Raw genomic sequence first — 23340 nt, 5'->3', positions numbered from 1 at the left:
CGAAGGTGGAAATAGGCGGTCTTAGTTATGCTGCGGATATGTGGTTGAAAGCTCATTTCAGGGTCAAATATAACGCCTAGGTTGTGAACAGTCTGGTTCAGCCTCAGACAGATGCTAGGGAGAGGGATGGAGTCAGTGGCCAGGGAACGCAGTTTTGTGGCGGGGACCAAAGACAATGGTTTCGGACTTCCAAACATTTACTTGGGAGGAAATTTCTGCTCATCCAGAACTGGATGTCAGACAAGCAGCCTGACAATTTAGAGACCGAGGAGGGGTCGAGAGAAGCGGTGGTGAGGTAGAGCTGGGTGTCATCAGCGTACATGTGAAAAGTGACTCCGCATTTTCGGTCACCAAAGTGCAACATATAGCTGAGAAATAGGAGGAGGCCAAGGATAGATCCTTGGGGGGACACCAGATGTAACAATGCAGGGGCGGGGAAGAGAAGCCATTGCAGGTGATTCTCTGACTACGATTAGATGGATAAGAATGGAACCAGGCGAGTGCAGTCCCACCCAGCTGGCCGATGGTGGAGAGGCGTTGGAGGAGGATAGAGTGGTCAGCCGTGGCTGCAGACAGGTCAGGAAGGATGAGGAGGGATAGTTTACCTTTGTCACAGTCACAATGGATGTCGTTTGTGGCTTTGATGAGAGCCGTTTCTGTACTGTGGCAGGGGTTGAAACCTGATTGGAGGGATTCTAACATGGAGTTCTGGGAAAGATGGGTACGGATTCTGGACCAGTTAGCCTAACATCTGTGTTGGGAAAATGTTGGAGTCCATTATTAAAGAAGCAGAACATTTGGAAAAGCATAATTCGGTCAGGCAGAGTCAGCATGGATTTATATGAAGGGGAAGTCATGTTTGACAAATTTGCTGGAATTCTATGAGGATGTAACGAACAGGGTGGATAAAGGGGAACCAGTGAATGTGGTGTATTTGGACTTGCAGAAGGCATTTGACAAGGTGCCACTTAAAAGGTTACTGCACAAGATAAAAGTTCACGGGGTTGGGGGTAATATATTAGCATAGATAGAGGATTGGCTAACGAACAGAAAACAGTGAGTCGGGATAAATGGTTCATTCTCGGGTTGGCAATCACTAACTCGTGGGGTGCCGCAGGGATCAGTGCCGGGACCCCAACTATTTACAATCTATATTAATGACTTGGAAGAAAGGACCGAGTGTAATGTAGCCAAGTTTGCTGATGATACAAAGATGGGAGGAAAAGCAATGTATGAGGAGGACACAAAAAATCTGCAAAAGGACATAGACAGGCTAAATGAGTGGGCAAAAATTTGGCAGATGGAGTATAATGTTGGAAAGTGTGATGTCATGTACATTGGTAGAAAAAATCAAAGAGCAAGTTATTATTTAAATGGAGAAAGATTGCAAAATGCTGCAGTACAGCGGGACCTGGGGGTACTTGTACATGAAATACACAAGGTTAGTATGCAGGTACAGCAAGTGATCAGGAAGGCCAATGGAATCTTGGCCTTTATTGCAAAAGGAATGGAATAGAAAAGCAGGGAAATCTTGCTACAGTTATACAGGGTATTGGTGAGGCCACACCTGCAATAATGCATACAGTTTTGGTTTCCATATTTAAGAAAGGATATACTTGCTTTGGAGGCAGTTCAGAGAAGGTTCACTCGGTTGATTCCGGAGATGAGGGGGTTGACTAATGAGGAAAGATTGAGTAGGTTGGGCCTCTACTCATTGGAATTCAGAAGAATAAGAGGTGATCTTATCGAAATGTATAAGATTATGAGGGGGCTTTTCAAGGTGGATGCAGAGAGGATGTTTCCACTGATGGGGGAGACTAGAATTAGAGGGCATAATCTGAGAATAAGGGTTGTGAATCTGTGGAATTCGTTGCCTCAGAGAGCTGTGGAAGCTGGGACATTGAGTAGATTTAAGACAGAGATAGACAGTTTCTTAACCGATAAGGGAATAAGGGGTTATGGGGAGCGGGCAGGAAAGTGGACCTGAGTCCATGATCGGATCAGCCATGATCGTATTAAATGGCGGAACAGGCTCGAGGGGCCATATGGATTATTCCTGCTCCTATTTCTTATGTTTTTATGTTCTTAACATGTTCAAGGACTTGGGAGAGGAAAGGGAGGTTGGAGAAGAGAAGAATCTTCTCTACTGGAAAAGAGAAGGTTGAGAAGTGATGTGATCGCTGATTTTAGGAGTGTAACAGGACTGGATAATGTTGACCATGACATGCTATATCACCCTGTCCAGAACAGTAGAACCAGAGGACACGGCCTATGCTTAAAGGTGGCCGGGGGGGGGGGGGGGGGGAATTCAAAACTGATCTGTGGAAGCATTATTTCAGCGAGCGAGTGGTCAATCTATGGGACAGGCTCCCTCGGGAGACAGTGGAAGCAGTTGGTGCTGATTCATCAAATCAAAAAAAATCCATCGATCTCCGTCTTACAAATTTCAACATCCACAGGCTTGTGGGGAAGCGAGTTCCAGGTTTCCACTACACTGTGCGTGGAAAAAGCACGTCCTGATGTCACTCCTAAATGGCCTGGCTCTAAGTTTAGTTTGATGTCCTCCTGTTCTGCCATTTAATGAGATCATGGCTGATCTGTACCCCAACTCCATCTATCCACCTTGGTTCCATAGCCCTTGATACCCTTTACCTGATTAAAATAAAATCTAGCGATGGTGATAATTTTTTTACGATTATGCTCTTTCCTTCTGCACTCCCCAGCCAAAGGAAACAGTTTTTCTGTATCCGTCCAATGAAACCCCTTAATTTTTAAGGCCTCGATTGGATCACCTTTCAAACCTACTAAACCTGGGAATATCAATCCAGCCAGTGTGCTTTCACTCACCTCTGCAATGAGTACAACAATCACACAGTCCTGTTTTTCCTCGGGGGTCAGTTCATAAATGAGGGAGTTCAAGGTGTCGATCAGATAACTGTGCACCTCTCGCTTGACAGTGGGAACTCCCATCACAATCGAAACTGTGAGCAAAAAAAAACACAATGGAGAATGGATTAAGATTGGGTCAACAACGCAATGCACAGTTTATACATCAACAACCTGCTGAGACAACCCAACCAGGAACATAAGAACATGAGAAATAAGAGCAGGAGTAGACCATTCGTCGACCTCAGCAAGATCACGGCTGATCTTCTACCTCAACACCACTTTCCCGCCCAATCCCCATATCCCTTGATTCCCTTAATACCCAAAAATCTATCGATTTCTGTCTTGAATATACTCAAATGCTGAGCTCCAACAGCCCTCTGGGGCAGAGAATTCCAAAGATTCACCACCCTCTGATTGAAGAAGTTCCTCCTCATCTCAGTCCTAAATGGCCCCTTATCCTGAGACTGTGAAGATAAAAAAAAATGGGAAAACATGCAAGCCGTCCAATGGAAAATGTGCTTGAATTCCTTTCACTTGTCGCAAAAAAAAAAGAGAAAGACTTTCATTTATAGAGTGCATTTCACATAATGAAACTTTCCAAGGCACTTCACAGGGGTGATTATTAAACAGAATTTGACTCCGAGCCACATAAGGAGATATTAGGACAGGTGACCAAAAGCTTGGTCAAAAGACGGAGAGGTTTGGGGAGGGAGTTCCAGAGCTTGGGGCCCAGACAACAGAAGGCACGGCCACCGATGGCGGAGCGATTATAATCAGGGATGGTCAAGAGAGCAGAATTAGAGGAGTGCAGACATCTCGGGGGGGGTTGTGGAGGCGGAGGAGGTGGCAGAGATAGGGAGCGACGAGGAGGCCACGAAGGGATTTGAAAACAAGGATGGGAATTTGAATATCGAGGCATTTTTGGAACGGGAGCCAATGTAGGTCAGCGAGCACAGAGGGTGATGGTTAAGCAGGACTTGACATGAGTTAGGACACGGGGCAGCAGAGTTTAGGATGCATGTTCTAATCCTAATGTATATTTATTTTTTGCACACACTGATATTTTTTCCCATTAGTCAAGGAACATAGAAAGCTAGCATGAAGGTACAGCAAGCAATAAGGACGGCAAATGGCAGCTATTGCTAGGGGGTTATAAGAGTAAGGAAGTCTTGCTACAATTGTACAGGGCCTTGGTGAGACCACACCTGGAGTACTGTGCACAGTTTTGGTTTCCTTATTTAAGGAAGGATATACTTGCCTTAGAGGCGGTGCAACGGAGGTACACTAGATCGATTCCTGGGATGAGAAGGTTGTCTTATGATGAGGGATTGTGTAGATTGGGCCTATACTCTCTGGAGTTTAGAAGAATGAGAGATGATCTCATTAAAACATATCAGATTCTGAGGGGAATTGACAGGGTAGATGCTGAGAGGATGGTTTCCCCCCCAGGCTGGAGAGTCTAGAACCAGGGGTCACAGTCTCAGGATAAGGGGTCGGCCATTTAAGACTGAGATGAGGAGGAATTTCTTCACTCAGAGGGTGGTGAATCTTTGGAATTCTCGGCCCCAGAGGGCTGTGGAGGCTCAGTCGTGGAGCATATTGAAGGCTGAGAGCGATTGATTTTTGGACTCTAGGGGAAGCAAGGCATATGGGGATTGGGGTGGGAAAGTGGAGTTGAGATAGAAGATCAGCCGTGATCATATTGAATGGTGGAGCAGGTTCGTGGGGTCAAATGGCCTACTCCTGCTCCTAATTTTTGTTCTTAATGAAAAGTTTAAAACTGCGATCTTTAGAAGCTGCTGAATGTTTCTGGGTCAACCACAGTTTTTCCCCTGCCTACCTCCAGTTCTCCTCTGTCCCAGATAGACCGAAGGCTGGAAACTGTTCTCTCTGGCGAGCAGGTGCGGGAGGTGATGGAAGATACTCGGCAGCTGTAGGACATTCTTACTGATGGTGATGTTCCACAGCTTGAGCTTGGTCTCATCTGGAAAACAACAGACAACGATGAAAAGTGAAGCAACAATAAAAGCGCAGAGAGAATAACATTAGGAAACGGGCGATATTCACGGGGAACCTAACCCAGGTCAGGCAGCATCTGTGGGGAGAGAAACAGAGTTAATATTTCAGGTCGATGACCGTTCGTCAGAACAGGAAATGTTCGAGATGTAATAGATTCTTAAGGAAGTCCTTACCTAAGGAAGGATATACTTGCCATAGAAGGAAACATAGAAACACAGAAAATAGGAGCAGTAGTAGATAATTCGGCACTTCGAGCCTTCACCGCCATTCAATTTGATCATGACTGATCCTCTATCCCAACACCATATTCCCGCTTTTAACCCATACCCCTTGATCCCTTTTGTTTCTAGAAATCTATCTATCTCCCTCTTAAATATATTCAGTGACTTGGCCTCCACAGCCTTCTGTGGTAGAGAATTCCACAGGGAGCGCAACGAAGGTTCACCAGACTGATTCCTGGGATGGGGGGATGGTCCTATGAGGAGAGATTGAGTAGACTAGGCCTATATTCCCTAGAGTTTAGAAGAATGAGAGGTGATCTCATTGAAACATACAAAATTCTTAAGGGTTTGGCAGGGTAGATGCAGGGAGGATGTTTCCCCCGGGCTGGGGAGTCTAGAACCAGGGGTCACAGTCTCAGGATAAGGGGTCGGCCATTTAGGACTGAGATGAGGAGAAATTTCTTCACTCAGAGGGTGGTGAATCTTTGTCGTTGAGTGTATTCAAGGCTGAGATCGATAGATTTTTGGATATTAAGGGAATCAAGGGATTAGGGGATCGGGCGGGAAAGAGGAGTTGAGGTATAAGATCAGCCATGATCTCATTGAATGGCGGAGCAGGCTCGAGGGGTCGAATGGCCGACTCCTGCTCCTAATTCTTATGGTCTTATGCAAGGGCAGTGAAACGGGGAGGAGGAAAGAACAAAAGGGTAGGTCTGTGATAGGGTGGAAGGCAGGAGAGATTAAGAGAAACAGAAAGCAAATGAAGATGAACAAGGTAAAAGAGACAAACGGAAATCCTGTCTGAGGGAAGAGCAGAACTTCTTCAAGGTGGGCATTCCTCGAAGAGAAGTGGCCGTGAATTAAACACCAATACAAAAGCAAAATACTGCAGATGCTGGAAATCTGAAATAAAAACAGAAAATGCTGGAAATCTCAGCGGGTCAGGCAGCATCTGAGGAGAGAGAAACAGAGTTAACATTTCGGGTCAAATCATTTTGAAAACTGGCCCAGATAGGAGGAGCAGATGGCAAGCATTCGAACAGGAGGAGGCCATTCGGCCCCCTGAGCCTGTTCCATCATTCAATTAGATCATGGCTGATCTGAATCTTAACTCCATCGACCCACCTTGCTTCTGTAACCCTTAATACCCTTGCCCAACAAAAATCTATTGATCTCAGTTTTGACATTTTTATTTGAACCCCCAGCCTCAACAGTTTTGATGGGAAGCGAGCGTTCCAGATTCCCAGTACCCTTTGTGTGAAGAAATGCTTCCTGACATCACCCCGAAACGGCCTGGCTCTAATTTTAAACCCTTAAACATGGACACTGCAAACAAAATCGTTCATTAGAATCCTATGGAGGTTACAACGAATTAAAAACAGTAACATTTGAAAATATGAATAAAACTATTCCAACTAGAGAAGTCCTGCTACAACTGTACAGGGTATTGGTGAGGCCACACCTGGAGTACTGCGTGCAGTTTTGATCTCCATATTTAAGGAAGGATATACTTGCATTGGAGGCAGTTCAGAGAAGGTTCACGCGGTTGATTCCGGGGATAAAGGGGTTGACTTATGAAGATAGGTTGAGCAGGTTGGGCCTCTACTAATTGGAATTCAGAAGAATGAGAGGTGATCTTATCGAAACTTATAAGATTATGAGGGGGCTTGACATGGTGGATGCAGAGAGGGTGTTTCCACTCATAGAGGAAACTAAAACTAGGGGACAGAGTCTCAGAATAAGGGGCCGCACATTTAATGAGGAGGAATTTCTTCTTTCAGAGAGTTGTAAATCTTTGGAATTCTCTGCTCGAGAGAGCTGTGGTGGCTGGGTCATTGAATATATTTAAGGCGGAGATAGACAGATTTTTGAGCAATAAGGGTGTTTTGGGGAGTGGGCAGGGAAGTGGAGCTGAGTCCATGATCAGATCAGCCATGATCGTATTGAATGGCGATGCAGGCTCGAGGGGCCGAATGGCCTACTCCTGCTCCTATTTCTTATGTTCTTATCTGCATCAGCTTAAATCCCGTACTCCTCTATTAGAAGATCTAATACTACAATGCAGGTCCAGAATCCCTCCTCTGACTTACCTAATTCCCAACTAATTCTCGGTTTCTGACACTATAGTCTCTCACCCTTCCCCTGGACTGGAGAATTTTAGCTATGAGGAAAGATTGGATAGGCTGAGTCTGCTTTCTTTGGAACAGAGGAGGCTGAAGGGAGACCTGATTGAGGTGTATAAAATTATGAGGGGCCGAGACAAAGTGGATAGGAAGGACCCGTTTCCCTTGGCAGAGGGGTCAACAACCAGGGGCATAGATTTAAAGTAATTGGTAGAAAGTTTAGAGGGGATTTGAGGGGAAATGTCTTCACCCAGAGGGTGGTGTGGGGGTCTGGAACTCCCTGTCTGAAAGGGTGGTAGAGGCAGAAACTGTCATCACATTTAAAAAGTACTTGGATGTGTACTTGAAGTGCCGTAACCTACAGGGCTACAGACCAAGAGCTGGAAAGTGGGATTACGCTGGATAGCTCTTGGTCGGCCGGCGCAGACATGATGGGCCGAAATGGCCTCCTTCGTGTTGTAAATTTCTATGATTCAAACCGCAGCTTTATTAGGTCAGATACTACAATGTTATCAATTATAACGCACAAAAAGGAAAGAAGTTGACTAGTGTGTCCATCGAAGTCCCTACCACACAAGAGGAAAAATGAGAAATTTAGGATTACATAGGATATACGGCACAGAAACAGGCCATTTGGCCCAACCAGTCCATGCCGTGTTCATGCTCCACTCGAGCCTCCTCCCGTCTTTCCTCATCTAAATCTATCCCCGTTACCCTCTATTCCCTTCTCCCTCATACCGTCCCATCCTCTGTCGTTGAACTACAGTACTTGGACGACGCTTGCGTCTGCACATATTCAGATGCTGAACTCCAAGCCATCGTCACCATCTTCACCGAGGCATACGAAAACATGGGCCTTACACTAAACGTCCGTAAGACAAAGGTCCTCCATCAACCTGACTCCGCCACACAGCACTTCCCCCCCAGTCATCAAGATTCACTGCACGGCCCTGGACAAAGTGGACCACTTTCCATACCTCGGGAGCCTACTATCAGCAAGGACAGACATCGATGACAAGGTCCAGTGCGCCAGTGCAGCCTTCGGCCGCCTGAGGAAGAGAGTGTTCGAAGATCAGGCCCTCAAATCTGGCACCAAGCTCATGGTCTACAGGGCTGTAGTGATATCCGCCCTCCTGTATGGCTCAGAGATGTAGACCATATAAAGTAGATACCTCAAATTGTTGGAGAAATACCACCAACAATGTCGCCTTAAGATCCTGCAAATCCCCAGGGAGGACAGACGCACCAACGTCAGTGTTCTCGATCAGGCCAACATCCCCAGCATTGAAGCAGTGACCACACTCGACCAGCTCCATTGGGCGGGCCACATTGTTCGCATGCCCGACACGAGACTCCCAAAGCAAGTGCTCTACTTGGAACCCCTACATAGCAAGTGAGCCCAAGGTGGACAGAGGAAACGTTTCAAGGACACCCTCAAAGCTTTCTTGATAAAGTACAACATCCCCACCAACACCTGGGCGTCCCTGGCCAAAGTCCGCCCTAAGTGGAGGAAAAGCATCCAGGAGGGCGCTGAGCACCTCGAGTCTCGTCGCCGAGAGCATTCAGAAAACAAGCGCAGACAGCGGAAGGAGCGTGCGGCAAACCAGACTCACCACCCACCCTTTCCTCCAACCTGTGACAGAGACTGTAATTCCTGTATTTGGACCGTTCAGTCACCTGAGAACTCACCTTTAGAGTGGAAGCAAGCCTTCCTCGATTTCGAGTGACTGCCTATGATGGTGCTTGTCTAGCCTCTCCTTAAATGCATCGATACTATTCGCTTCAACCCCTCCCTGTGGTAGCTCTTTGGGCAAAGAGTTTCTTCTGAATTCCCTACTGGATTTTTTGGTGACTATCTTATATTAATGACCTCGAGTTATGCTTGTCCCCGATGTACACTAGCGATAGAATTAATGGGCATTAGGAAACTGCCAACCCTGAATGCTGCACTGGGAGTGTCAACCTAGATTATATGCTCAAGTCTCTTGACGGTATGACTTGAACCCACAACCTTCTGCAGCAAGTGTGCGTCCAACTTACACACAGTACGCTGACTGTACAAACTATATAGGCTGACCAAGACAAACATCCTGTTTTTTTAAATGGCAGAAGGAACAAGCAGATTTTGCACCCTCCAAATCTACCCACCCCCTTTTCTTCAGGCACTACATTACGCTGGCTATATTGAGAAGAACAATCTTCACTGAAGACTTCTCGAGTGGCCATAACGAACGCTGAGATGCGCTCTTTCACTTTGTGACAATATTTTGAGCGCCTTTCGGATGAGACGTTAAACCGAGGCCCCGTCTGCCCTCTCGGGTGGACGTAAAAGATCCCACTATTTCGAAGAGCAGGGGGAGTTCTCCCCGGTGTCCTCGGGCCAATATTTATCCCTCAATCAACATCACAAAAAACAGCTTATCTGGTCATTATCACACTGCTGTTTGTGGGAGCTTGCTGTGCGCAAATTGGCTGCCGCATTTCCTCGTGAAAGGCATTGTAGAAATGCAAGTTTTCACTTTTACAAATCCAACACTGGGTTGATTCCGGAGATGAGGGGGTTGACTTATGAGGAAAGGTTGAGCAGGTTGGGCTTACACACATTGGAATTCAGAAGAATGAGAGGTGATCTTATCAAAACATATAAGATTATGAGGGGGTTTGACAAGGTGGATGCAGAGAGAATATTTCCACTGATAGAGGAGACTAGAACTAGGGGACATAATCTTAGAATAAGGGGCCGCCCATTTAAAACTGAGATGAGGAGGAATTTCTTCTCTCAGAGGATTGTAAATCTGTGGAATTCGCTGCCTCAGAGAGCTGTGGAAGCTGGGTCATTGAATAAATTTAAGACAGAGATAGACAGTTTCTTAAACGATAAGGGAATAAGGGGTTATGGGGAGCGGGCGGGGAAGTGGAGCTGACTCCATGATCAGATCAGCCATGATCGTACTGAATGGCGGAGCAGGCTCGAGGGGCCGTATGGCCTATTCCTGCTCCTATTTCTTATGTTCTTATGTTCTTAACAAGGCCACTGGAGACTGATCACCATGTCAGCACAGGCACGATGATCCAAATCTTTCTGTGCTGTATCATTCTATCATTGTATATTGAAATGTTAAATCACAATTATTGGAAGGAAACAGAAAGCATATTTGAAGTCCCTCATCAGCCCAAACCCCAGTGAGTATAAGATTGAAAGACTTGAGCTATGACCAAATTGGCAGTCAAGTATAACAAGATGGTTGGCAATTAGGTTTAAGTTTATGAGCCAGTTTAAATGGAAAAACCATCTAAAATAAATGCAGTTATTTAAAAACCATTATGGTAAATTTGAGTTAAAAAGGAGAAAGTAAATTTTCCTCTGTCCGGTAACATTTAAAAAGCACCAATTGGAAAAACAAAAGACTTGCATTTCTATAGCGCCTTTTATGACCAACAGACATCTCAAAGCGCTTTACAGCCAATGAAGTACTTTTTAAAAGTGTAGTTACAATTGTAATGTGGGAAACCAGAGTGATTATTTGCACTCGTTTTTTTGAGTGTCCATCCGCGCCTGCATGCCCCTGGACTTGCCCCCGTCATCCCGCGCCCCCAGACTCCGCCCCTGCCCTCCCGCACCTGCGCACCACCAGCCCTGGACTCTGCCCCCGAGAGAGAGAGAGACTGGGGGTGAGACAGAGTGACTGGGGCAGGGGGAAGTGAGAGTGACTGGGGAGGGGGGAGAGACAGAGGGGGGTTGGAGAGAGACGGGGGGTGAGGAGAGACGAGGGGAGGGGGTGGGGAGAGGGGGGGAGGAGGAGTGAGTGGGGAGAGACGGGAGGTGGGGGAGAGCGAGAGAGGCTGGGGGAGAGCGAGAGCGGCTGGGGGAGAGCGAGAGGGGCTGGGGGAGAGCGAGAGGGGCTGGGGGAGAGCGAGAGGGGCTGGGGGAGAGCGAGAGGGGCTGGGGGAGAGCGAGAGGGACTGGGGGAGAGCGAGAGGGACTGGGGGAGAGCGAGAGGGACTGGGGGAGAGCGAGAGGGACTGGGGGAGAGCGAGAGGGACTGGGGAGAGCGAGAGGGACTCTGGGGAGAGCGAGAGGGACTGGGGAGAGCGAGAGGGACTGGGGAGAGCGAGAGGGACTGGGGGAGAGCGAGAGGGACTGGGGAGAGCGAGAGGGACTGGGGAGAGCGAGAGGGACTGGGGAGAGCGAGAGGGACTGGGGAGAGCGAGAGGGACTGGGGAGAGCGAGAGGGACTGGGGAGAGCGAGAGGGACTGGGGAGAGCGAGAGGGACTGGGGAGAGCGAGAGGGACTGGGGAGAGCGAGAGGGACTGGGGAGAGCGAGAGGGACTGGGGAGAGCGAGAGGGACTGGGGAGAGCGAGAGGGACTGGGGAGAGCGAGAGGGACTGGGGAGAGCGAGAGGGACTGGGGAGAGCGAGAGGGACTGGGGAGAGCGAGAGGGACTGGGGAGAGCGAGAGGGACTGGGGAGAGCGAGAGGGACTGGGGAGAGCGAGAGGGACTGGGGAGAGCGAGAGGGACTGGGGAGAGCGAGAGGGACTGGGGAGAGCGAGAGGGACTGGGGAGAGCGAGAGGGACTGGGGAGAGCGAGAGGGACTGGGGAGAGCGAGAGGGACTGGGGAGAGCGAGAGGGACTGGGGAGAGCGAGAGGGACTGGGGAGAGCGAGAGGGACTGGGGAGAGCGAGAGGGACTGGGGAGAGCGAGAGGGACTGGGGAGAGCGAGAGGGACTGGGGAGAGCGAGAGGGACTGGGGAGAGCGAGAGGGACTGGGGAGAGCGAGAGGGACTGGGGAGAGCGAGAGGGACTGGGGAGAGCGAGAGGGACTGGGGAGAGCGAGAGGGACTGGGGAGAGCGAGAGGGACTGGGGAGAGCGAGAGGGACTGGGGAGAGCGAGAGGGACTGGGGAGAGCGAGAGGGACTGGGGAGAGCGAGAGGGACTGGGGAGAGCGAGAGGGACTGGGGAGAGCGAGAGGGACTGGGGAGAGCGAGAGGGACTGGGGAGAGCGAGAGGGACTGGGGAGAGCGAGAGGGACTGGGGAGAGCGAGAGGGACTGGGGAGAGCGAGAGGGACTGGGGAGAGCGAGAGGGACTGGGGAGAGCGAGAGGGACTGGGGAGAGCGAGAGGGACTGGGGAGAGCGAGAGGGACTGGGGAGAGCGAGAGGGACTGGGGAGAGCGAGAGGGACTGGGGAGAGCGAGAGGGACTGGGGAGAGCGAGAGGGACTGGGGAGAGCGAGAGGGACTGGGGAGAGCGAGAGGGACTGGGGAGAGCGAGAGGGACTGGGGAGAGCGAGAGGGACTGGGGAGAGCGAGAGGGACTGGGGAGAGCGAGAGGGACTGGGGAGAGCGAGAGGGACTGGGGAGAGCGAGAGGGACTGGGGAGAGCGAGAGGGACTGGGGAGAGCGAGAGGGACTGGGGAGAGCGAGAGGGACTGGGGAGAGCGAGAGGGACTGGGGAGAGCGAGAGGGACTGGGGAGAGCGAGAGGGACTGGGGAGAGCGAGAGGGACTGGGGAGAGCGAGAGGGACTGGGGAGAGCGAGAGGGACTGGGGAGAGCGAGAGAGACTGGGGAGAGCGAGAGAGACTGGGGAGAGCGAGAGAGACTGGGGAGAGCGAGAGAGACTGGGGAGAGCGAGAGAGACTGGGGAGAGCGAGAGAGACTGGGGAGAGCGAGAGAGACTGGGGAGAGCGAGAGAGACTGGGGAGAGCGAGAGAGACTGGGGAGAGCGAGAGAGACTGGGGAGAGCGAGAGAGACTGGGGAGAGCGAGAGAGACTGGGGAGAGCGAGAGAGACTGGGGAGAGCGAGAGAGACTGGGGAGAGCGAGAGAGACTGGGGAGAGCGAGAGAGACTGGGGAGAGCGAGAGAGACTGGGGAGAGCGAGAGAGACTGGGGAGAGCGAGAGAGACTGGGGAGAGCGAGAGAGACTGGGGAGAGCGAGAGAGACTGGGGAGAGCGAGAGAGACTGGGGAGAGCGAGAGAGACTGGGGAGAGCGAGAGAGACTGGGGAGAGCGAGAGAGACTGGGGAGAGCGAGAGAGACTGGGGAGAGCGAGAGAGACTGGGGAGAGCGAGAGAGACTGGGGAGAGCGAGAGAGACTGGGGAGAGCGAGAGAGACTGGGGAGAGCGAGAGAGACTGGGGAGAGCGAGAGAGACTGGGGAGAGCGAGAGAGACTGGGGAGAGCGAGAGAGACTGGGGAGAGCGAGAGAGACTGGGGAGAGCGAGAGAGACTGGGGAGAGCGAGAGAGACTGGGGAGAGCGAGAGAGACTGGGGAGAGCGAGAGAGACTGGGGAGAGCGAGAGAGACTGGGGAGAGCGAGAGAGACTGGGGAGAGCGAGAGAGACTGGGGAGAGCGAGAGAGACTGGGGAGAGCGAGAGAGACTGGGGAGAGCGAGAGAGACTGGGGAGAGCGAGAGAGACTGGGGAGAGCGAGAGAGACTGGGGAGAGCGAGAGAGACTGGGGAGAGCGAGAGAGACTGGGGAGAGCGAGAGAGACTGGGGAGAGCGAGAGAGACTGGGGAGAGCGAGAGAGACTGGGGAGAGCGAGAGAGACTGGGGAGAGCGAGAGAGACTGGGGAGAGCGAGAGAGACTGGGGAGAGCGAGAGAGACTGGGGAGAGCGAGAGAGACTGGGGAGAGCGAGAGACTGGGGTGGGGAGAGAGTGAGAGAAACTGGGGTGGGGAGAGAGTGAGAGAAACTGGGGTGGGGAGAGAGTGAGAGAAACTGGGGAGAGAGTGAGAGAAACTGGGGAGAGAGTGAGAGAAACTGGGGGGGGGGGGGGGAGAGAGAGAGTGAGAGAGAGAGAGACTGGGAGGAGAGTGAGAGAGACTGGGCAGAGAGTGAGAGAGACTGGGAAGAGAGTGAGAGAGACTGGGAGGAGAGTGAGAGAGACTGGGAGGAGAGTGAGAGAGACTGGGAGGAGAGTGAGAGAGACTGGGAGGAGAGTGAGAGAGACTGGGAGGAGAGTGAGAGAGACTGGGAGGAGAGTGAGAGAGACTGGGAGGAGAGTGAGAGAGACTGGGAGGAGAGTGAGAGAGACTGGGAGGAGAGTGAGAGAGACTGGGAGGAGAGTGAGAGAGACTGGGAGGAGAGTGAGAGAGACTGGGAGGAGAGTGAGAGAGACTGGGAGGAGAGTGAGAGAGACTGGGAGGAGAGTGAGAGAGACTGGGAGGAGAGTTTGAGAGACTGGGAGGAGAGTGAGAGAGACTGGGAGAAGAGTGAGAGACACTGGGAGGAGAATGAGAGAGACTGAAGAGAGAGTGAGAGAACCTGGGGAGAGAGTGATAGAGACTAGGGGGAGAGTGAGAAAGACTAAGGAAAGAGAGTGAGAGAGACTGAGGAGAGAGAGTGAGAGAGACTGAGGAGAGAGAGTGAGAGAGACTGAGGAGAGAGAGTGAGAGAGACTGAGGAGAGAGAGTGAGAGAGACTGAGGAGAGTGTAAGAGAGAGAGAGACTGGGGGAGAGAGACTGGGGGGAGAGAGGGGATGAGGGAGAGGGGATCGGGCGGGAGAGAGGGAATTCAGGGAAGATGGATCATGTTCTTGCAACCCCCTTTACATCCACACCTGTTTTCTCAGAAAGCTCGGTGGGTGCGTGTGTGACAAGGGACATTGTGTGGACGAAGTCACGACACTATCACCATTCACTTTGAAGTGAATAATTAACCTCGACACAGTCCGTTAGGAATCAGATACAAGTCGGTTTATTTTACTTGCAAGGGAGAAATAAGCCGACAAGCCAGCCCTTTCTGAGCTCCTCACACTCGCTCTCAACATCATACCCAATAAACCTGTTAACAATCCGTGACCACCACACAACGCTCCTATCTATGCCGGGGCTGAGGGGGGGGGGGGGGGGGGGGGTTAGGTCAGGAACTTGGGCTGGGATAAGAACTTGGGCTATTGGGGCCTTAAATTGGGCCAACAGGGGAGTGAGGGGGGGGGGGGTCAGGAACTTGGGCTGGGGATAGGGGGCTCTATCCTTTCTGGAGTCAGCAGTCAGAATGGCTCGAATTACACTTTGCAAAGTCACTCAGAACCTCGGTCCTAATTACAGAGAGAAACTGCTGGGTGTGTCTTATCCTCTGTGGGAAACGCGGCAGCCAATTTGCGCACAGCAAGCTCCCACAAACAGCAATGTCATAATGACCAGATAATCTGTTTTTGTTATGTTGATTGATGGATAAATATTGGCCTCAGGACACCGGGGAGAACTCCTCCCCCCTTCTTCGAAATAGTGCCATGGGATCTTTTATATCCACTTGAGAGAGCAGACAGGGCCTCGGTTTAACGTCTCATCGAAAGACAGCACCTCAGACAGCGCAGCACTCCCTCAGTACTGCTCCTCCGAGAGTGCATTGCTCCCTCAGTATAGCCCCTCCGACAGTGCAGCACTCCCTCAGTACTGCCCCTCCAACAGTGCACTGGGAGGCGCTCCCTCAGTACTGCCCCTCCGACAGTGCGGCGCTCCCTCAGTACTGCCCCTCCGACAGTGCGGCGCTCCCTCAGTACTGCCCCTCCGACAGTGCGGCGCTCCCTCAGTACTGCCCCTCCGACAGTGTGGCTCTCCCTCAGTACTGCCCCTCTGACAGTGCGGCGCTCCCTCAGTACTGCCCCTCCGACAGTGCGGCGCTCCCTCAGTGCTGCCCCTCCGACAGTGCGGCGCTCCCTCAGTACTGCCCCTCCGACAGTGCCGCACTCCCTCAGTACTGCGCTGGGAGTGTCGGCCTAGATTTTTGTGCACAGGTCTCTGGAGTGGAACTTGAACCCACAACCTTCTGACTCAGAGACGAGGGTGCTGCCCACTGAGCCACAGCTGGCACTCACCGCACACAAATCTGACTGATCCCTTCAAACATCAACTTCAAACTAATTTCCCAGATGTTTTCCACCCTCTTGTTTGAAGACACCGACTGACACACACTGTCGAGCCAGTTTATAATAAGAAGTGTAGTCATGAAGGTGTTTTTGTTACAGTTGATTTTTTTTTTACCAAATCACATTCAACAAAACACTACGGCCGAGAAATTGATCTCGGGCAGAGGTGCGACACGGGAGCGATTGGATTGGTCCCCCATTGGACACAGCACCCGATATTCAGTTATATTGAAGCTCCGCTGGGCGGGCCACATTGTCCGCATGCCCGACATGAGACTCCCAAAGCAAGCGCTCTACTCGGAACTCTTACACGGCAAGCGAGCCCCAGGTGGGCAGAGGAAACATTTCAAGGACACCCTCAAAGTCTTGATAAAAATGCAACATCCCCACCGACACCTGGGAGTCCCTGGCCAAAGACCGCCCTAAGTGGAGGAAGTGCATCCGGGAGGGCGCTGAGCACCTCGAGTCTCGTCGCCGAGAGCATGCAGAAACTAAGCGCAGGCAGCAGAAGGAGCGTGCGGCAAACCAGTCCCACCCACCCTTTCTCTCAACCACTGTCTGTCCCACCTGTGACAGAGACTGTAATTCCCGTATTGGACTGTTCAGCCACCTGAGAACTCACTTTTAGAGTGGAAGCAAGTCTTCCTCGATTCCGAGTGACTGCCTATGATGATGAGTCAATGGAATTCAGTATCAGGCGTTGTGTCTCGAGATGGATGCCTCGACCTACACAATTAACCATTATACTTTCTATGTGAGACGCGGTGTTAAGTTTAGAAACATGTCCGAAGCATGCTGTATTAAACCCTTAATTTATTCTGTAGTGCTAAAATCAAGAAGTACTTTTTCCACACAAAGGGCAGTAGAAAACTGGAATTCTCTCGCCCCCAAGCCAGAAAGGAAATGGAGCGGTAACCCCAATTTCTCGTGAAAAGTGAGACTTTTGTGCCTGGCGCAAAGTCTCGAGTCCTCCGTTTGTCACTGCCCCTTATCGGGACGCACCCAAATTTTTAGCCCTACATAAAATACAAAAGCCAGGTGGTTATGCTAAACCTATGAGTCCTTAGGTGGCTGAACAGTCCAATACGAGAGCCACAGCCCCTGCCACATGTGGGACAGATAGTCGTTGAGGGTATGGGTGGGTGGGACTGGTTTGCAGCACGCTCCTTCCGCTGCCTGTGCTTGATTTCTGCATGCTCTCGGCGATGGCCCCAGCTGCAAGTATTTTGTCCAATTCTGGGCACCGCACTTGAGGACGGATGTGAAGGCTTCGGAGAGGGTGCTGAAGAGATTTACTGGAATGCTTCCAGGGGTGAGGAATTATAGATACGTGGATAGACCGGAGAAACTGGGGTTGTTCTCCTGGGAGCGAACAAGGCTCCGAGGAGATTTGATAAAGATGTTTAAAGTCATGTCTGCTCTTGTTCATAAGAGGCTCACGAGGTATGGGAAATGGTCCACGTTGTCCAGGGCCGCGCCGTGGATATTGATGACTGGGGGGGTAGTGCTGTGCAGCGAGGATAGGCTGGTGGAGGACCTTTGTCTTATGGATGTTTAGCGTAAGGCCCTGGGGCCTGGGAGTCCCTGGCCAAAGACCGCCCTAAGTGGAGGAAGTGCATCCGGGAGGGCGCTGAGCAGCTCGAGTTTCAGCGCCGAAATCATGCAGAAACGAATCGCAGGCAGCGGAAGGAGCGTGCGGCAAACCAGTCCCACCCTCCCTTTCCCTCAACGACTATCTGTCCCACCTGTGACAGGGACTGTGGTTCACGTATTGGCCTGGTCAGCCACCTAAGGAGTCATTTTAAGAGTGGAAGCAAGTCTTCCTCGATTCCGAGGGACTGCCTATGATGATGGTTAAATCATGAAGGATTTAGATAGAGTAAATAATGAGAAACAGTTTCCAATGGCGGAAGGGTCGATAACCAGAGGGCACAGATTTAAAGTGATTGGCAAAAGAAGCAGTGCGACATGAGGGAAAACTTTTTTAATCCAACGAGTCATAGAAACATAGAAACATAGAAAATAGGTGCAGGAGTAGGCCATTTGGCCCTTCTAGCCTGCACTGCCATTCAATGAGTTCATGGCTCAACATGCAACTTCAGTACCCCATTCCTGCTTTCTCGCCATAACCCTTGATCCCCCTAGTAGTAAGGACTACATCTAACTCCTTTTTGAATATATTTAGTGAATTGGCCTCAACAACTTCCTGTGGTCGAGAATTCCACAGGTTCACCACTCTCTGGGTGAAGAAGTTTCTCTTCATCTCGGTCCTAAATGGCTTACCCCTTATCCTTAGATTGTGACCCCTGGTTCTGGACTTCCCCAACATTGAGAACATTCTTCCTGCATCTAACCTGTCTAAACCCGTCAGAATTTTAAACACTTCTCTGAGATCCCCTCTCATTCTTCTGAACTCCAGCGAATACAAGCCCAGTTGATCCAGTCTTTCTTGATATGTCAGTCCCGCCATCCCGGGAATCAGTCTGGTGAACCTTCGCTGCACTCCCTCAATAGCAAGAATGTCCTTCCTCAAGTTAGGAGACCAAAACTGTACACAATACTCCAGGTGTGGCCTCACCAAGGCCCTGTACAACTGTAGTAACACCTCCCTGCCCCTGTAATCAAATACCCTCGCTATGAAGGCCAACATGCCATTTGCTTTCTTAACCACTTTCTTAACTGCTTTCTTAGTCGTTAGGATCGGGAACACGCTGCCTGAAAGGGCGGTGATACAGATTCAATAGTAGCCTTCAAAAGGGAATTGGATAAATATATGAACAAGAAAAGATTGCAGGGATGCTGGGAAAGAACGGGGGAGTGGAACGAATTGTATAGCTCTCGCAGACTCGATGGGCCGAATGGCCTCCTTCTGTGCATACTATTCTATGATTCTGCTTTCTGTAGGCAATACAATTCTCATACTTAGAAATAGATTGCTGTAATGGATTTGTGCTGAATTATTATGACAAAAGTTCCACAATAACTTGTATCTGTTTCCACCACCCTATCAGTGATTCCAAATCCAAAGCACTCGATGCATAAATAACTTTTTCCTCATGTTGCCTCTGGTTCTGCTGCCAATCACCGAGCCAAAGGAGAGATTAGGACAGGTGACCAAAAGCTTGGTTAAAGAGCTAGGTTTTAAGGGACGTTTTGAAAAAGGAGGAGGGATGGGAAGGTTTCGGGAGAGGATTCCAGAGATTAGGGCCTAAACTAATCACGGTATCATGGCCCAGGGTTTCTACCAGTGGGAGGGACCAAAAGGCAAAGGTTTTCTGGACATACAGGGGCCGAAACTACCCCTTTTTTGTGCTCCGTTAACCGTCGGGTCGCAACGGCCTTCTCGCACGGGGATGGGCGGGGGTAGCGCCTCAGGACAGCGTGCAACAGGCGATGACGTCATCGCCGTGCGCGCAAACTCCTCGCCTCACCGCCCCGCAGGCCGCGAGCGGATGTCAATGCCAGCTTCGTGGGGCGTAGGGTGTGATTTGCTCCAATGCCCGCTCCCGTTTAGTTAAAGGGGAGGGCCACTCTGTAGGCTGGCCACCAAAAGCCTGTAATGTAGCCAAGTTTGCTGATGGGCGGGAAAGTAAATTGTGAGGAGCACACAAAAAATCTGCAAAGGCTCAGTGAGTGGCAAAAATTTGGCAGATGGAGTATAATGTGGGAAAATGTGAGGTTATCCACTTTGGCAGAAATAATAGAAAATCAAATTATATTTTAAATGGAGAAAAATTGCAAAGTGCTGCAGCACAGAGGGACCTGGGGGTCCTTGTGCATGAAACACAAAAAGTGAGTATGCAGGTACAGCAAGTAATCAGGAAGGCCAATGGAATGTTGGCCTTTATTGCAAGGGGGATAGAGTATAAAAGCAGAGAAATCCTGCTACAACTGTACAGGGTATTGGTGAGGCCACACCTGGAGTACTGCGTACAGTTTTGGTCTCCGTATTTTAGGAAGGGTATAATTGCTTTGGAGGCAATTCAGAGAAGGTTCACTCGGTTGATTCTGGAGGTGAGGGGGTTGACTTATGAGGAAAGGTTGAGGAGGTTGGGCTTCTAATCATTGGAATTCAGAAGAATGAGAGGTGATCTTATTGAAATGTATAAGATTATGAGGGGGCTTGACAGGATGGATGCAGAGAGGATGTTTCCACTGATGGGGGAGACTAGAACTAGAGGGCATAATCTCAGAATAAGTGGCCGCCCATTTAAAACTGAGATGAGGAGAAATTTATTCTCTCTCAGAGGGTTGTAAATCTATGGAATTCTCTGCCCCAGAGAGCCGTGGGAGGCTGGGTCATTGAATATATTTAAGGTGGAGATAGACAGATTTTTGAACGATACGGGAGTCAAGGGTTATGGGGAGCTGACTCCATGATCAGATCAGCCATGATCTTATTAAATGGCGGAGCAGGCTCGAGGGGCCGAATGCCCAACTCCTGCTCCTATTTCTTATGATCTTATGTAGGGCGACATTTGCGCGTACACGCTTTCGTGTAACGCTGGCTACCTTAGTGCAGGGCTGACCTCAGCCCCGCGCTGATGCCCCAGGGGAGCGCCCCTCCAACGGCATGGAGCGCCTGAGACAGTACCCTGCATCATTTCAGGGGTGCATGGCCCAATTCCACGCCGGGGGCAATAAAAGTCCCGGCCCCAGAAGGTTTCCGTTCCCGAACGGGGCGAGGGCCAATTTCAGCCCCACAGAGTCACTACGGGTACGGTTGGCTAAACCTCCCCCACTGCAGAGAACATATTCATCTTTACTTTTGTATTTTTCCATTGTATTTTGGGGCATCCTTATACAGAGGGCCGGTCTCTCAGTGCCAGCTGAGTTACTCATTGACCTGTTGTGACCCAGCCTTTCCTGGAATCAAATCAGAAACACAGGTGCAGACCAGGAGGCAATGCACATTTGAGTTTAAAATTAACTTTCACTTCTGCCTCATCAACATATCAGCAGAGCTTGATAAGAACACAAGAATTAGGAGCAGGAGACGGCCATGCGGCCCCTCGAGCCTGCTCCGCCATTCAATAAGATCATGGCTGATCATCGTCCTTAACTCCACCTTCCCGCCCGATCCCCATATTCCTTGATTCCCCTAGAGTCCAAAAATCCATCTATCTCAGCCATGAATATATTCAGAGACTCAGCATCCACAGCCCTCTGGGGCAGAGAATTCCAAAGATTCACCACCCTCTGAGTGAAGAAATTCCTCCTCATCTCTGTCTTAAATGGCCGACCCCTTTTCCTGAGACCGTGACCCCTGGTTCTAGACTCTCCAGATAGGGTGAAACAACTGATCAGTATGAGCTGTGAGGAGGATGCTAAGAGGCTGCAGGGTGACTTGGACAGGTTAGGTGAATGGGCAAATGCATGGCAGATACAGTATAATGTGGATAAATGTGAGGTTATCCACTTTGGTGGCAAAAACAGGAAGGCAGATTATTATCTGAATGGTGACAGATTAGTAAAAGGGGGAGGTGCAACGAGACCTGGGTGTCATGGTACATCAGTCACTGAAAGTAGGCAGTAAAGAAAGCAAATAGCATGTTGGCCTTCATAGCGAGAGGATTTGAGTATAGAGGCAGGGAGGTCTTACTACAGTTGTACAGGACCTTGGTGAGGCCTCACCTGGAATATTGTTTACAGTTTTGGTCTCTTAATCTGAGGAAGGACATTCTTGCTATTGAGGGAGTGCATCGAAGGTTCACCAGACTGATTCCCGGGATGGCAGGACTAACATATGAAGAAAGACTGGATCGACTAGGCTTATATTCACTGGAATTTAGAAGAATGAGAGGGGATCTCATAGAAACACATAAAATTAAGACGGGACTGGACAGGTTAGATGCAGGAAGAATGTTCCCAATGTTGGGGAAGTCCAGGACCAGGGGTCACAGTCTTAAAAATAAGGGGTAAGCCATATAGGACCGAGATGAGGATAAACATTTTCACCCAGAGAGTGGTGAACCTGTGGAATTCTCTACCACAGAAAGTTGTGGAGTGCAGTTCGTTGGATATATTCAAGAGGGAGTTAGATGTGGTCCTTACAGCTAAAGGGATCGGGGTATGGAGAGAAAGCAGGAATGGGGTACTGAAGTTGCATGATCAGCCATGATCATATTGAATGGCGGTGCAGGCTTGAAGAGCCGAATGGCCTGCCCCTGCACTTATTTTCTATGTTTCTATGTTCTAATACCCCTCAGAATCTTATACAAGTTGAACCTCCCTTATCCAGAACTCCCTTATCCAGAACCATTCCCGGCCACCGGGTGGCGCATGCGCAGAACTTCAACATGAACAAATTGAAGTCCTTCCTCGCTGCCGACTCCCGCAATCGCTGGCCTGACCCCGCGGTCCACTGCCCCCCCCACCCCCCGCTCCCCCCACACCCCCCCATGATCTTTCAGCCCCAAGCCAGCCAGCCCCGATATCCCCTTGCTCAGTACCTGTACCATCCAATTTAACGTTATCATCCCTTGTCCAGAAAAATCCCTTATCCAAAACAGGCCAGGTCCCGAGGGTTCCGGATAAGGGAGGTTCCACCTGTACGTTTCAACTGAGATCACCTCTCATTCTTCTAAGCTCCAGAGAGTATAGACCCAGTCTACTCAATCTCTCCTCATAGGACAACCCTCTCATTCCAGGAATCGTAACGGCATAAGTTCCCAGCAAAGAAAGGTTTTCTTCGCACAACTTTTCGAGAGATCACCTTTAAATGTTGAAGCAAGAAAGCCTACTAGGCAAAACTTTTTTATGCTGTTTGATTACAAATAGGTGATTCAATGAAGTCAAGTGGAATTATTGCCACCCAGTGGGTAATCGCATGGAATCAATTAACAGGGAAGATCATTGGAAGAGTCGACATAAAACAAGTACGTGACACAATTAAAAGCCTTGCTGAATTGGTGAACATGATGAACAGGAGCAGGGATGGTTGAGTCTAATAGCCTCTTACTGTTCCGAACAATTTCTTATACTCTAATGATGATGAAACGCATTACTGTGTTACTGGAACGTGACACCATAACGATAAGAACACACCAGGCTTTGAGCTCTTCCGCCTCATTGACTATTTGGGTGCGCTACTTGTAAACAAAACATCATTCCATTATTTTTTTTATACTGAGGTCAGAGTGCAAGAATGAAAAGAGCAGGAAGGCAGATAAGGTGCAGTTGGCTGTCAGAATGGATGCAGCACAGGAGG

The 23340-nt window shown here is 50.2% G+C and overlaps 1 protein-coding gene across 1 annotated transcript in view; it reads right to left on the bottom strand.

The window, feature by feature from the left end:
• The window catches only part of mgat4b (alpha-1,3-mannosyl-glycoprotein 4-beta-N-acetylglucosaminyltransferase B), a 406613-nt gene that overhangs the window by 205223 nt on the left and 178050 nt on the right, over positions 1-23340 (bottom strand). The window contains exons 3-4 of the mRNA XM_070877144.1: positions 4730-4873; positions 2848-2981 (exon numbers count right to left, since the gene is read on the bottom strand). Of these exons, the coding sequence (XP_070733245.1) occupies positions 2848-2981; positions 4730-4873 (278 nt within the window). The remainder of the gene's footprint in view (positions 1-2847; positions 2982-4729; positions 4874-23340) is intronic.

The sequence above is a fragment of the Pristiophorus japonicus genome, chromosome 4, assembly GCF_044704955.1.
Source record: "Pristiophorus japonicus isolate sPriJap1 chromosome 4, sPriJap1.hap1, whole genome shotgun sequence".
Lineage (NCBI taxonomy): Eukaryota > Metazoa > Chordata > Chondrichthyes > Pristiophoridae > Pristiophorus > Pristiophorus japonicus.
This window is presented reverse-complemented; position numbering and strand designations above follow the sequence as displayed.